General features: G+C 43.5%; 1 protein-coding gene across 3 annotated transcripts in view; it reads left to right on the top strand.

Annotated features, from left to right (window-relative positions):
- The window catches only part of ARHGAP35 (Rho GTPase activating protein 35), a 103,626-nt gene extending 89,049 nt beyond the window's left edge, over window positions 1-14,577 (top strand). For all 3 annotated transcript variants that reach the window (XM_039510540.1, XM_039510543.1, XM_039510544.1), the window contains exons 4-7: window positions 2,735-2,812; window positions 6,272-6,403; window positions 10,667-10,772; window positions 11,405-14,577. In XM_039510540.1, the coding sequence (XP_039366474.1) occupies window positions 2,735-2,812; window positions 6,272-6,403; window positions 10,667-10,772; window positions 11,405-11,765 (677 nt within the window). In that variant the 3' untranslated portion in view covers window positions 11,766-14,577. The remainder of the gene's footprint in view (window positions 1-2,734; window positions 2,813-6,271; window positions 6,404-10,666; window positions 10,773-11,404) is intronic.
- Window positions 14,578-15,107: the final 530 nt, after the last annotated feature.

The following is a 15,107-nucleotide window of genomic DNA, read 5'->3' as shown; positions in this document are numbered from 1 at the left end:
AGCTCTTCATATTTTCACTGCTTTCTTTTTCCAGTTTGCACATACCTGCTTTGATTTCTCTGTGACTCTCCCATTTTATATGAAAATGGAACTAGCACTGGGGTCTCTGACTAGGCTGCCTCTTTCTTGGGAACATGGTGCTGTAGCAGTAATGGTTCATCATGGGCTGGGGGTTGTAACAAAACGCAAGAAGCAGAGCACAATAATCTTTGGGGAAAGTGCAACTCCTGGAGAACACTTAATATGAACAATACTTTATAGCTTGGCAAAGGCCAGAAACAAATCTTGAGAACTAGTTACTGTCAATTTTAAGTCACCTTTGGACAGTTTGGGTATGTCCATCAGGAGTGAGTCAAACTGCGGGTGTGTCTACACTGCCGTGGGATCGATGCTCCAGTGATCGATGCACCAGGGGTCGATTTAGTGGGTCTAGTGAAGACCCACTAAATTGGCGGCAGAGCGCTCTCCAGTCGACCCTGGTACTCCACCAGGAATGAGAGGAGTAAGGTAAGACTCTCCTATCGACCTTATTATGTAGACCCCATAATAAGTAGACCTAAGCTACATGGACTCCAGCTACGTTATTCACGTAGCTGGAGTTGCGTAACTTAGGTTGATGTACCATGGTAGTGTAGACATAGCCTGAGGCAGGTGTGAGCAAGGACCAGAAAGGCAGAGCTTCAGATTAAAGGCAAAGAGATGGGGCTCTCTTTTCTTGCTCTGTGTGTACATTAAACAGGTACTTGCCTTAATAAGCCCCGTTGTCTAATGGCGTGTTTTGAATTTGGGCTGCAGGGAGACAAATGGTGGCAGCTGCTCCTGTTTTTCTTTCCAAGTGCACAGACACTGATTCTTTTGTGTCCAGCCCTGAATTTTATGATCCTCTGCGTTGGTCCATTAACCCAGCTTTTTCTTCTGATGAGATGAGTTCCTTTCTGTGAAATGAGACCCTGATACAGACCACTTCTTTAGCAATTAAAAGCTTTTAAACTGTACAGTTGATGACCTGTATATTGAATAAATCCTTTGCACTTCAGACTCAAATACCATTAATGTACTGTATTAGAGGGGGAGCCGTGTTAGTCTGGATCTGTAAAAGCAGCAGAGTCCTGTGGCACCTTATAGACTAACAGACATATTGGAGCATGAGCTTTCGTGGGTGAATACCCACTTCGTCGGATGCATGTAGTGGAAATTTCCAGAGGCAGGTATATATATGCAAGCAAGAATCAGGCTGGAGATAACGAGGTTAGTTCAATCAGGGAGGATGAGGCCCTCTTTTAGTAGTTGAGGTGTGAACACCAAGGGAGGAGAAACTACTTTTGTAGTTGGCTAGCCATTCACAGTCTTTGTTTAATCCTGAGCTGATGGTGTCAAATTTGCAGATGAACTGAAGCTCAGCAGTTTCTCTTTGAAGGCTGGTCCTGAAGTGCTTTTGCTGCAGGATGGCCACCTTTAAATCTGCTATTGTGTGTCCAGGGAGATTGAAGTGTTCTCCTACAGGTTTTTGTATATTGCCATTCCTAATACCTGATTTGTGTCCATTTATTCTTTTATGTATATCATAAGACAGGTTCTCTGCTTTTCTCTCACTGAATGTGGGCTTCTCAGAAAGCACCAATTAAAATGATGGCTAAATTGAGACATTTGTTCTCCCTGCTTATAGATTCACTGCAAGAGTTGCATATCCTTCTAGTTGCATTGCTAGTGATCACCCTTGCCCTCTTGTGTCCAGTCGCTTCTATATAGGCTGTGGTTACTGCAACAGAGCTGCATGAGCTGCTGTGTGTACAGGCATTTGTCCTTGGGATAGTAATAAGGAAAGGAGCAGTGAGGGGTAGCTTCTTCCTTTAGCCAGACTCCAAATACCCATGGACATCAGGAGTCACTTGCCTTATTTCTTCCATCTGTTGCACAGATGTGTGGAAAACAGAAGCGCCTTTTTAAATCTAATTTTATGCCCCAAGAAGTTATTTAGTGAAACAGTGTTATTTGTTCAGTATATTCATTTAACTGGTTAACTTCCTATAGAAGCTATGTTTGCAGTTGCCACAATGTTTATTTTAGGTAAGAACCAGTATTGTCCTCTGCTTAGGGCAGAGGGGGAGTCAGAGACCCCAGATTCTAAACCTGATTCTGCCACTGGCTTACAGTGTGACCTCTGTGTTTCTTTCCCCATCTATAAAATGGTGACTCAGGCCATGTCTATGCTAGTGGCACGGTGACACCACCATAACTATGTCACTATAGCACTGTACTGTAGACATTGCCTACAGCAACAGAAGGATTTTTTTTTTTCTGTTGCTGTAGGTAATCTACCTCTCCGGCATCTACACTGCGGGTTAGGTCGGCTTAGCTGCATGCTCAGGGGTGCGAATGTCTCACGTCCTTGAGTGCTGTAACTATGTTGACCCAACTTTTAAGTGTAGACTAGACCTAATTATATTTCCCTCTTCAGTATATGCTTAACTACTGTTTGTTTATAAGTACCCTGAAATCCTCTGAGGAAAACTGGTAGAGAAGCTCAAGGCTTTTTTTCCCCTCTGGGTATTTTTGCAAAGCATATTGCTTGTTCTAAGGAATAAAAGTTGTGCACCACTTTCCAGTTCTTGTGACATGGGAGTCTTTGCACTGATTCATTTTTTTTCCTCCTTGTAGACAGAGAATTCTGTTCCATCCAGATAACACTTCCACAAAGTTGCACTGACTTCTTGTGTCCTTGTTGTTTCACTAGGGTTGAGTACTGAAGGCATCTACCGCGTGAGTGGAAACAAGTCTGAAATGGAGAGTCTGCAGAGACAGTTTGATCAAGGTAATGTCTGTTCCTATTGGGCAAAGGGGTTAGGATGTGGCAGTAGCATAGGAAATATTTTTTTTAATTTACTTAGGATCATCTGGTCTAATCCTGATCAAAGTGATTTGTTTTTGTACAATCTGTTTTGATTTCAGGTCCGGGCCTCTGTAATCACCTTTTAAACTGTTACCGGTATTCAGACTGAAAGCTGAGAAGTCTGAATGTGACCGTGAGATTAATTGAGATTAGTTATAGTGGGCACAGCTTTCTTTAATATTTGTTCATTGACTGACTGAGAATTTACTCTAATTTCTCAAACCTGACCAATCAGATTGTGATAATGAGCCAAATTATCAGCCGGTACTGCTGTAACTGTTATGCTGTGTTGGTACTCTGTTCTTCGCAAAATATTTAGGCTATGTCTGCTCTGTTGAAATAATCAGTATCCTATGTGTGCTGTGTTTCCTCAGCTGTAGAACTTGCAACACAATCCACCCCTTAAAGCAGACTTGTGCTCTAGAATAAAAGGGATGGTGGTACTCTAGAATACAAGGGCTCGAGATTGTGTCCCTAGCCCCTGTTTGCCAGAAGCTGGGAATGGGTGACAGGGGGATGGATCATTTGATGATCCCCTGTTCTGTTCATTCCCTCTGAAGCACCTGGCATTGGCCACTATTGGAAGACCTTTGTTCTGACCCAATATGGCCATTCTTATGTTTTATTTCATTTTTTAAAAAGATGTTTCTAGACCTTGTGGATGCGAAAATAACTTTAAAAATGTGAAACAAGTGTGAATCAATGCAAGGTTTTATTTTCTGGCTTTGCAAACTGCCCTCAGGCCGTGTCTAGTCTACAGGTAAAAGGTGTATTTTAAATTATCTGCTAACATGATTTGAAATACTATTTTGTACCCAGTGTAGAAATAGTTTTAATGCTGTTAACACCCTAGAGTTAATTAGGTACCAGCTGACATGGTTTTAAAGATATTAAACTAGGCTATGTGGTAAGTGATCTCAAACTCTAATAATTAATTTAGTTTTAAAAACACTTTTTCATAGAGTACAATCTGGAACTGGAATAACCAATCTGTTTTAATTCACACCCTGATTTATTTTGACTTGAGTCTGTGGGTGCACACTTCTTTTGGATTTATCAAAATAGAACATTCATACTCTGAAATAAGTGTGTCCACATGCAGATTTGCACCAAAATAGATGAGGGTGTGAGTTAAAACAGACTGATATTTTGGTTCCAGGTTGTGTAAATAAACCTATAATATAGACAAGACCTCAGAGGCATGAGCTGCTCCATTATCTTAATAGGGGTTAACTCTGAAACACAAAACAAAATAATTTTAAACTACAGTTTCGCTGCTTGAGGCTGATAATTTTAGTAGAAACATCCAGCTGTTGTGTTTAGTCCAAAATCCCAAAATGCATCCCATGTCTTCCCATATGCCAGAAGCCCCACCTGTTGTTTACCCAACTCCCATCGGTCCCAGACACCTATTGCGATCCAGTTTTGTATTGTCAATGCACAAATTTTCAGCGCATTCAAAACTTAAACTGTTGATACAACATAAAATAAATTTATAATCAAAACAAATACCATGGTGACTAGCATACTGATTGTTGTTTGTGTTCATATTTAATTAAATGTCCATGTTTAAATTTAGATGGGGATGCCAGAGTACCGCACAGACATTAGGTCCTTGAATATAACCATATTTAATCATGGTGTTGTGCACTTTGGACCGTGTAAGGTAACCTGTTATAAGGCTTCTAGATTCCTAGGCTAAAGCATGATTCCTTAAAAGATTCACACAACTTAAGAACTGGACAGGTTAGAAAATGAGTTAAATTAGTTTAAGGTACCCTGAGCCAAACTTCTTCCCCCCCCCTTTTTTTTTTTTAATTATTTTATTTTTCTCTCTTCTGTTGCTATGTGGAATCCACAGATAGTGGGAAACTAACTGCAGGGGAAACAGTGAAACTGAATAGAAGCAATGTGCTGTCAAATGTGCAAAGTAAGCAAAGTGAAAACACAATGAGAAATATCTTTTCTCTAATCTTTCAATTATAGTAATCATGGGTATTACTTGGAACAATTGTAGGGGAAAGGTTGTCAGTAATATGAGTTTTAAGTTAGCTATGGCCCTTCAAACAGAGCAAGTCTTTGCTGATGACACAAGTGAGGTGAAAACATGTCATAACATGTTTGGGTGACAACCAAATTTAACTGCAGTTATTTTTGTAGCATAGGCAGAACTGATATTCGTGACCTTGCAATTCCTGCCTTGATTTTTAAATTCCTGGCATCACAATATGTACCATAACGCTTGCAAATAGGATTTTCTGGCTCTGGGACATCAAAAGCTTGTACATTTGGCAGTTTTTATGGTGTGTCTTTGTTGCTCCTGGCCTCTGTAGACCATCTTATCTAATACTTTCCCTTTGCCCTTATCTAAGTCTCTCCCTTTCCTTCCACACTGTTGTGTGAGTGGTTCAGTTGTTTGTAATTAATGTATTCACATGAGGTTTTGCCACTTTTGTGTAGGAGTTCGTGTTTGACATGTTCCTTCAATAAAGTGTTTAAGAGATTTATTTAGTGCAGATAAATGAAACTACTAATTCCCGTGTACCAGTGTTTAAACTTCCAGTGTTTTTGTAAGTCCTAATGTTTTGTTCTTTCAGGGCCCTCGCTGACCATTGGGATTTTGATTATTTCCTGGCTGGGGATGTTGTCTGGAAAAGCAAATTTAGGACTTTAAACATGATAAAGTGACTTAAAACTGAATAAATGTAGCTTTAGTCATATGAAAAGTTTAGGGATTCAAACTAGCTTTATGATGATGTCTACTATAGGGTGACATGATAGAGAAAAACTCTTGTAATATCACTTTATATGATTTTTAACATTTTAAAGGTGCCTACAGACATTAACTGCAATGATGCCACATTTGAGTTTCTTCATCAGTAGCTGCTTTTGGGGAGGGATCTGTAAGAAGATTGTAAATACTTTTCTGCTAATTTATCTAACTGCAGGTGGCTTTGAAAAATAGAACAAGGCAGGAATATTAGTAATCTCATTAGCCAGATCCAAAAGGTTCATGGCAGGCAGTATTACCTACTGGGTAGGGTAAGAATGGAAGTCAGGACTCCTTTATCCCTTTTCTGGACCTGTCAAATTAATTGCCCCCTCAGAGTTTCTGTTTAGCTATCAGTCAAATGGGCGTCATCTCACAGGATTGGAGTTTCGCATAAGACCGGGGGATGGTTACTCTATGTTCTGTGCAAGACATGTTTTTTAGCTGTTTGTCTACATAGGCCCTCAGCACTTTCTCTAAGTCTCATTTGTAGCCTGCCAAGTGATTTCTATCTCTTCCCTGTCAGGATCTCATGCGTGTCATTTGCTTCACTGCAGCAGCTGCGTGTCTTGTGTTTGGTGAGATTTAACTGTTAAATGCTTTCATTGTAGATCACAATCTAGACCTGGCAGAGAAGGACTTCACAGTGAATACTGTGGCTGGTGCCATGAAAAGCTTCTTCTCAGAATTGCCCGATCCCCTGGTACCGTACAATATGCAGATTGAACTGGTGGAGGCCCACAGTGAGTATGCACAAGGCAATGGGTGACACCATTGTTTCAGAGCATAAAGAATCCAAATTCTTCTGTCCATCTGGCATTATAGGAAACTGCTTTCTCCTGTCTGAAATACATCAACATAGTGGCAGAGCACGTTGTGCTGGCAGTGTGTTGGCTTTAATTGCAAATTTCCTAGCTTTAATTGACTTAGTCCGTATTGTGTGTTGTCATCATGACAACAGTAATAACTGTCTCTGCTTGTAGAGCTTAGAGCAAGAGCTGAGCTGAGACATTTGTGGTGCTTTCCTAATCATACCGCTCTATCCTCTGCCTATAACATCATGTTCTTTAGCACATGGATTGCGAGACACAGATGCAGGACTTGGGCACATCTGGAAATTTGCTTGTTCCAATATATTGCCCTGGGATGCAATGGGTCCTCAAGTCAGCATTGTTTGGGCAGGTATAAATCCAAAATTGCAGCCAGTTTCCTTGGACCTCAGTGGGGTGAATCTTTAGTCTCTCGGTTTGCTAATGTGCCTGTAGCTTAGCCCCTGCACAAGTTTTTCCTTCCATTTTTTATTTATTTTTCTAGCTGCTCGGCGGGGGCATTGACCCATTGCTTTCACATGCCAGAAAGGCAGCTGCTACCTTTTAGGGCTGAGCAAGGCTTTCAGTCTAGCTGCTCGGTCAGTACTTGATCTCTATCAGCAGGCAAGCCCTGATCTAGCCAAGTAGTTTTCTCACAGCAGAACCTACGCTGCCACAATGAATACATTATACTGGGTGGTCTCTCCTTATGTGCCAGGCCTGCAACCCAACCCAGTGACTTTATCTGGTTCTAGTTGCCCTGTATGAGCTAGGTCCGATGAAACACACTCCTAAAGGATGGTTCTTGACAGTCAGTTGGGTCTCTAGAGCATGTTGCTGTTTGCCACGAATAGCGGGAGACGGTGTAATACGCAGCACTGCCTGTTAATGTCTCAATGTTCCATAGACAGCTCTTCTCCCTGGATCAGCTGGAGTTTATAAATGCTTTCAATGCTGAACTTGGGCTTCCAGAGACTAGCTGACAGTCCAGTGGGCTGAAAGTTTCCGAGAATGGGTTAACGTCAGGGAAGAGAACTCCATCACCAGTGGTTTGAGGGCATCTAATGCTAGCAGTGGACATGGTGCTGAGGAAAGGATGAAAGACCCAGTGAGTCTGTCACCCCCCACACAGGGAGTAGTTGCCTCCTTCAGTACATTTCTTTTCCTCCTCCCCTGTCCTTAAGATAAAGCTGTGAGTGGCTCTTAACATGACCAGTGCCCTTAGAGAAAGAGCCTTTGGAATAATGCATATTAATTAGGCTAGGAAGGCCATAGATTCAGCTGGGAAAATGGATCTCTCCTGGCAGTTATGTTTAGGGGCTCACAGCCTGCTGGAAGAAAATAGGTTTGTTAGTGATAGCCTTGCCATGGTGCCATCTAGAGGTGTAAAAGATAAAGGCATGCTAAAAATTCCATTGTGTGAGAAAGTTGCTGACAATGCATCTTTTGCTTTTTTTTTTTTTGACTTAAGAAATCTTGGCAAGAAAAATCAAGTAATTCTAGTGCAGCAGCCTTTCTAAAACACGCATATCATCCCAGTTGATTCTGCTGTGAAGACAGCACATTAAAACAGCAAGAGCCTGGGGTGGATTTAATTTCCCTTTTCATTAAGTGTCCTTCTTATTGCTTCCCCTTGTGCGGATATTCACAGCATCTTTAAGTGTGGTAGAGGCACAGCCCTGCGCATTTTAACTTGTGGTACATCTACCCAAGGGCTAAGCAGAGCAATGAAATGAGGTATGCAAGACAAACGTACACATACAAGCAGGAATTTAGATATACAATTCATTGGAGGGGAAAATGCAAATAAAATATTAAGGCTGAGAATTTAAATGAATAATACAGATTCTCATTAACGCCGTTCCCTTCTACATATTTCATATTTATTTTAATTACAATATCCATATCCAGGCACCTGACAGTATGAATGGATTATCCTGATAGTTCCCAAGAAGTGTAGGGGACTTTTGTTACCTGGTACTGCTGAATCAGTTTTAACAGCAGTGGGATACTTTTGTTCCAAAACCTCAGTACACAGACAGCCACTGTTGGAATGGGAAATACATAACCAGAACAATGTTAAACATGCCTCATTGGCTTCAAGGAAGGCGCCAGGTACATCCAAAAGTTACCCTGGGCTTGGTGGGGGAGTCCAGGGAACACCGTTGTCAGTTGACAGTTCAGTGTAGTGGAAAATCATATAATCCTTCCATTTAATTCTTTTTGAAAGAGTTTTTTAGCGAAGGCTGATGGGTTGGAGAGACTTCTCCAGATCACCAAGAGCTTGTGCACATGCAGAATAGCACTGGTTTTAGAGGTGTGATTCTTAAAGCGATTCTAAAGTGATTCAATTAGTTAAACTGGTGCAAAAGGTGTGGACATGTGTGTTTCAGTTTAAGCCTCTTTTCACCAACCTTTGCTCCCAAGGACCAGTTCTTTCCCTCTGCCAGCCTAATGCTCAGCTACTGCCCATTCTGGTTTCATTGGTTTTCAACCAACCTGCTTTCCAGTAGTGGTTCCCAGTCCCACATAGGTTGACTGAGTTGGAATCATATGCTAGAGATCTGGGACAGTTACTGGAGTCCTGCCTGTCTCCTTGCTGCAGGGATTAGTACTAGTGCCCCTAATCCTCCCTTAAAGCCAGCCAGTTCCTAGGTAAGCCATCCATCTGGGAACTAACCAGGTTCAAAGAGTTAGGTCACATCATCTGGCTCGTTGTTAGGTGCCTCTGCTCTTCAGCACCAGAGCAGGATCTTCTGAAACAGGCGGAAAAGACTGGTGATTTGTAGCAGCAATGGGTTATTGCTCATATATGAAACTTCAGGATTGTAGAGGATGAGGTTATACCTAGAGTGGGATAAATGTGGGGCATCTTCCTGTAAATTCTCTCTTCCCCTTGATTGTGTTGTATAATGGTGAGGGGAGGAAGACTCATAGATTCTAGGACTGGAAGGGACCTCGAGAGGTAATCGGGTCCAGTCCCTTGCCCTCATGGCAGGACCAAATAATGTCTAGACCATCCCTGATAGAATTTATCGAACCTACTCTTAAATATCTCCAGAGATGGAGATTCCACAACCTCCCTAGGCAATTTATTCCAGTGAATTTATTCCCCTTTATTCTGGAGAACTGCATGTACATTATGGATGATAGAATATGGTGGAGGTACCAATCTCCACCCTGTCCTTGAAGGAGAGAGAGCGCGCACTGGAGACCTGTTGTTCAGGATGCTCAGGAGCTGGATAGGGAAGTATATAGTACCAATGCTGCTTCATAACTTTCCCTCCCCACCTCAGAATGAGGGCCTAGAGTCAGTAGGGTACAAGGCCAGATCTTGATGCCTTCAAAAGATGGAGTCCATTGCCTGTGTTGTCAGCCTCCAGGCTCATTCCAGCTTGCAGCACCCTCCCCTCCCTACTGGCCTCTCTGGGCATGTCTAAGTTAGACACCCAGAGCTGTAGCAGCCTTCTCTATCAATCTATGGTCTGAAGTGCAGGAGGAGACTTACACAGGTGTAACAAGGAATTCTCTTCTTACGTGTGCTGAAGATTGAAAATACCAGCCTGGTGCTCAAGCTTTCATCCCTCTTCATCCAGTGTTGGGATGCATCTTATCTGAGTGTGCCCAGTGTTTGTCTTTGATAATGCTTTACTCGAAGATACGTACACAGCTCTATTCGACTGCTTTTCTAGGCCGTGTGCTGGATGGAAAAGAAAGATACAAATGTGGTAATTATGTTCCCCAAAGGCAATACAGCAGTACACCAAGAATGATGTGTTCTTTGTAGGGGAGACTTATTAATTGAGCTATGAATCTGCTCCCTCACTGTTGCACCCTGGAGGTCATGCAACCAAGTAGGATGTAGCACTTCTCTGTATGCAGCGATATGTGCATTTAAAGGGTGAATCTATCCTACACCACCTGTGGCACAACAATTATAAGTGCATGTGGCTTTACGGTTAGCTGCTGATGGTAAACTTTTGGATTGAACAGTAGGATGACACTTGTCTGAACAAATTCCCTGAGATGCTCGGCTCCTCTTTGGAGAAGACCCAGTGAGATTCACATCCATATGTTTGAGCAGGTTCTCTTTGCTGCTGGCGGCCTTTCAGTTGTATTTAATCAGCTCATCAAAGGCTCATGAGCATTTCACTTCCTCAGAAATTTCTGATTCTCATTGCTTTTTTCTTTTGACAGAAATTAATGACCGAGAGCAGAAGCTACATGCGCTCAAAGAGGTGCTGAAGAAATTTCCCAAGGAGAACTATGAGGTCTTCAAATATGTCATCTCTCATTTGAACAAGTATGTACGAGATCTCTTACTTCTGTATGACCATGGATGGCGGTTGGATACATAGACTGTCCCCTTTATTCCATGAGCAGCTTCTTAACATAAGCTATGTACAAAGCATTGGAACAATATTAAGCTAATGTTGACTTATTTAGCAGCTGTAATAGAGTAGGGAAGCAGCCTGGAGTGAATTTGTTGCTTGGCAGTTGTCCCAGTTAAGCGGACATGTCATTTATCAGGGGGGCTAATTAAGATCCATAAACGTTGCTACATCAGAACTAGCAGAATTCTGTGGGGAAAACCTACATTAGACCCACATCTCTCCAACTCCATTAGTTTCTGCTTAGAATGTCACTTGCTTCTGGAGATGTACGGTCACTTCTGGTGCTGCAGAGTTTAGAAGTCAGCAGGGAGCCTGCATTCATCGTTCTGCACTGCAGGAGAGCTCTCCCAGAAGGCACATGATGATAGCTTGGGTGTGGTTTTGAGCATGGTTTCCTAGTCCACCGGAATTTGGATAATGCTGTAAAGGGGATGAGTTGGATGCCAACTGATTACTCCCTGTACTCTTCACGTCCTAGATATGTAAGCGTTCTTCCTGTTGTGAACAGACTGTGCTCACGGCCTCTCTCTATCTGTTGCAGGGTCAGTCAAAACAACAGAGTGAATCTGATGACGAGCGAGAACCTCTCCATCTGCTTCTGGCCCACCTTGATGAGACCCGACTTCAGCACTATGGACGCTCTCACTGCAACGCGCACCTATCAGACAATCATTGAACTCTTCATCCAGCAGTGCCCCTTCTTTTTCTACAATCGGCCAATTATCGAGCCCCCCAGTGCTACACCCAGTTCTCCGTCAGCGGTTCCTGCCAGCACACCTTTCTTATCCAGCACACCTGTGATGACTCAGCCGTCCCCACCACAGACACCTCCTCCATCACCACAGTCTCCTCTCCAGCCTCTTCTCCCATCCCAGCTTCAAGCGGAGCAGCACACACTGTGAACTGGTGTGGGAGAAAGGAGGTTTGGTCTTTTCTCACACAGCGTGGAAATTGGAAAGGAAACCCAGGGTTCTGCTGTCCCCCTCTCTCTACCATCCTGTTGCAAGCTTCAGCTGTGTTGGCAGTCTGAGAAAGCAGGAACAAGTTGGGGCATCGGGTGCAAATTTTGAGCGTTCCAGACTGGTGCCTGGGGCTGGGTTGAAGAGGACACTGGACCTTTCTCTTGTTTGTAGGGGTGGGGGTGGGGGCACTTTTGAGTACTGAATCTGTTCAAGTGTGATTGGTTCTGATCCAAGCCAACCTACGTTCATGACAACACTACCGAGTTCAGTCTAGGGCTCTGAGATCTATTGCTTCTGTCCACTTGGCTGCTTGTACAGAACATGTCCTTTTACTGACTCTTCGCAACACCCTCAGCCTGTGCACGGGAAAGATTCTGCCAGAGTGCAGAGCCACAGAAACACCCAAACACGTGCCACAGGATATGGTTGAGGCTCATCCAACACTTTAAAAAAAAAAAAAAAAAGACACTAATCATGGGGACCATAACTCAGAGCAATCTCACTGCTAGCAGATCAGCGTAGCTACTCCGAAAGCTGCATCGCCGCAGGTCTGGACCCAGGATCTCTCTAACAAGTACAGCTTTGTGTGTGGACAAAGCTAGAATGTAACTTTCTCTGACTTAACTGATGACCAGGGTGGGAAGTGAGAGGAATCTCCCTTCAGAACAAAGGGACACTGGAAAACTAACATGTTCCCACCATCCACTGGTTTTAATCAAGAGATGAGAGACGTGGCACAGACGATGGCCCCTTTTCCTTGGAAGCAGAACTACTGTGCAGCAGGGTCCTTAGGAGAGTTCAGGCTTGTTTGGCTTAGCCTTGCCTTTTCCTTGACAAATCACGACATATCTCTCACCCTGGTAGAATTTGGCATTAGCACTTACAGGATGAGAGGTTTGGAAACACAGTAGATGTTTACTATCAGACAAGCTGGATTTTGATTCCTTTAAAACACTATTGTTACTGAAACACTTTTGTTAAACTGAGTATGGGGAGGGTGGGGGGCAGGTGGTGGGACTAGAACACTTTTTTCTTTTGTTGGTGGAAAGGTTTTTCAGTCCAGCACTTATTGTGCAATGAGGTTGTGAGGGAAGCGTGTGTCTGCAGTGTGTCACAGGGCTCTGAAGGCACGGACAGTATTGCAGCTAACTTATCCATGGCAGGGACTGCAGTAGTAAGACACTTCTAGCAGCCCTCAGTTGGGTGGCTGCTGAAGCCTCTGTAAATCTTGAGGACATTCTGGCTTTGTGGGTAAGACTCGGTGCAAGTATCCCCGCTAAACGGGGAGGGTGGAGTACATTACTGGTGTCCCCTCAAGGCTCTGATTTTGTTTGCTTAAAAAAAATTGTAGCCAGCCTGATGGCATTGTGAGAGAGGGACCCACCTTCCAGGCCCTCCTTGTATCTCCAGCTAGTAGCAGTTAGGTGACACACTTTGGCTTTTTGACAAAGGGCGGCGGCCATTCACTGCATGCTCACCTGCTGCTGGTTGATGCCACAACATTAGCAAGAAAGGTAGGGAGTGAATGTTGAAGGGGAGTGGGTGGAAAAAAAGCTGTGCATGAGTAAAAAGGATGGTAGGTTCTCAAGGCTCCATCTTGGACCACCCTTCAGGATCTGTACTTGGATCCCTGGTATGGTGCCACCACAGAAAAGCGTATGCAAGTTTAACTAGTGCTACGTGACATGCAAAGTGCTAATTTGGCACCTGAACTGCTGTACCTGCTGTCCTCTCCCTCACCTCCATTTGCATGTGCGGTGTGTGTGTGTGTGTCCAGTCCTGCCCACAGCCCTGCCGTCCTGACCCCGGCCCCTCTAGATTGTCGTGTGTGCATGTCACCTTCCTCCTCCCTCTCTCCCCAAATGTAAGCTGCTGTGTGTGCGAATCACCTCTTAAACCTGTGTTGTCTCCCCATCTCCTCTCTGTGTGGCCTCCCTATCCTCAGTAACATAGGGCAGTTTTTAACTGGAGTTTCTATGGTACCAATGGGAGAAATCCCTACAAAGACCCTCCTGTGTCTCCTCGCACTTTAATATGGGATCTGTGGTTTATCACTATTTTTTATCTTTCAAGGATGTTTGAGTCCCTATATCTAGGCAGTTTAAAAAAAAATTAAAAACAAAAATAGCCTCAAAGCACGCCCTGCCCTCCTTACACCCTTCGGCACGCAGAGCCAGCTCTCAGTGAACTGAATCCCTCCTATAAATAAGCTGGGTTATTTATGTACTGACAAAACTGCATTTAAAGTTATACCTATGACAGAATAATGTGCTTGAAAGTACTTCTTATAGCATTCCTCCAAGTTTTATATTCTCATGCTTTAAAACAAAAGCTTTTATGTAAATATTGGATGACGGTTTTTTAGAACTTAAACCCCTTCCCTCCCCATGAAAGCCCTTAGGTTGTGCATGTGTGATGCTAACATTCTGAGTGGAGAAGGAGAGTTGAAGCCCAAGGTTGATTCCTTTCAAACCTTTCACCATAATATAAGGACCCATCTGTGCTCCATTGGACTCTCTTGCTTCTCTGTAGGCAGTGAGTATGGGAAAGGTTTTTTTGGTGTTCTTCCTTTGGATTCTTTGGGGTCATTTTGCTTTGTGTAAAAAGGTTTGTTTCCGTGCCTTTCTATAGGTCTGATGCTAAACTTCTCTCTAGACAGCTCTTTGGTACCTCTTTCCAAAGCCTGCTCAGAACAGAGCTGTCCTGTCTGAGGATGTTGGGAGGACGGGACCCCTTCCTTCACACAAAAAAACAAAAAATACCCCATTCCCTGCAAAGCAGTAATGCATTCTTCCCCTGAGGCACTGATCAGTTCCTGTTGTTCTGCCTGAGAACTAAAGCAATCAGTCTCAGGAACTCCCATCCTGGATTGCTCTACTGTGCAGAGGCTGGTTCTACCCGGTTACCCATCTGTGGCCTTGAGATTTTGTCATCAATTTGTGTATATTGCTGACTGAAGCAGCGAGGCATGGCGCATAGGGAGTGGGGTGCGTAGGAAGGGCACAGCCATTGTAATTGTACTGATCTAGTCTGAGGTTCTAGATGCAGTAGGGGAGCCTGCTTTTGCCCATAGGATGGAAATAATGTACCTCATTTTAAAAAACGAAAACACTGCTGACTGATTTCCTACGGGATTTGCTCACTACTTCTGTTCTACCCTGAAAGACCCTGGAGATGCCTGCTGTGAAGGTAGACTGTCAGGCCTGTCCTAAGGGAAAGAGATGTATGTTACAGAATGTACTGTCTCCAATCAGCTGGCACATACCTGGTCGCAAAGCACCT

The sequence above is a fragment of the Mauremys reevesii genome, linkage group 22 (genome assembly GCF_016161935.1).
Source record: "Mauremys reevesii isolate NIE-2019 linkage group 22, ASM1616193v1, whole genome shotgun sequence".
Taxonomy (NCBI): domain Eukaryota; kingdom Metazoa; phylum Chordata; order Testudines; family Geoemydidae; genus Mauremys; species Mauremys reevesii.
Note: the sequence above shows the minus strand (reverse complement) of the source record. Positions and strands in the feature narration are given on the sequence as shown.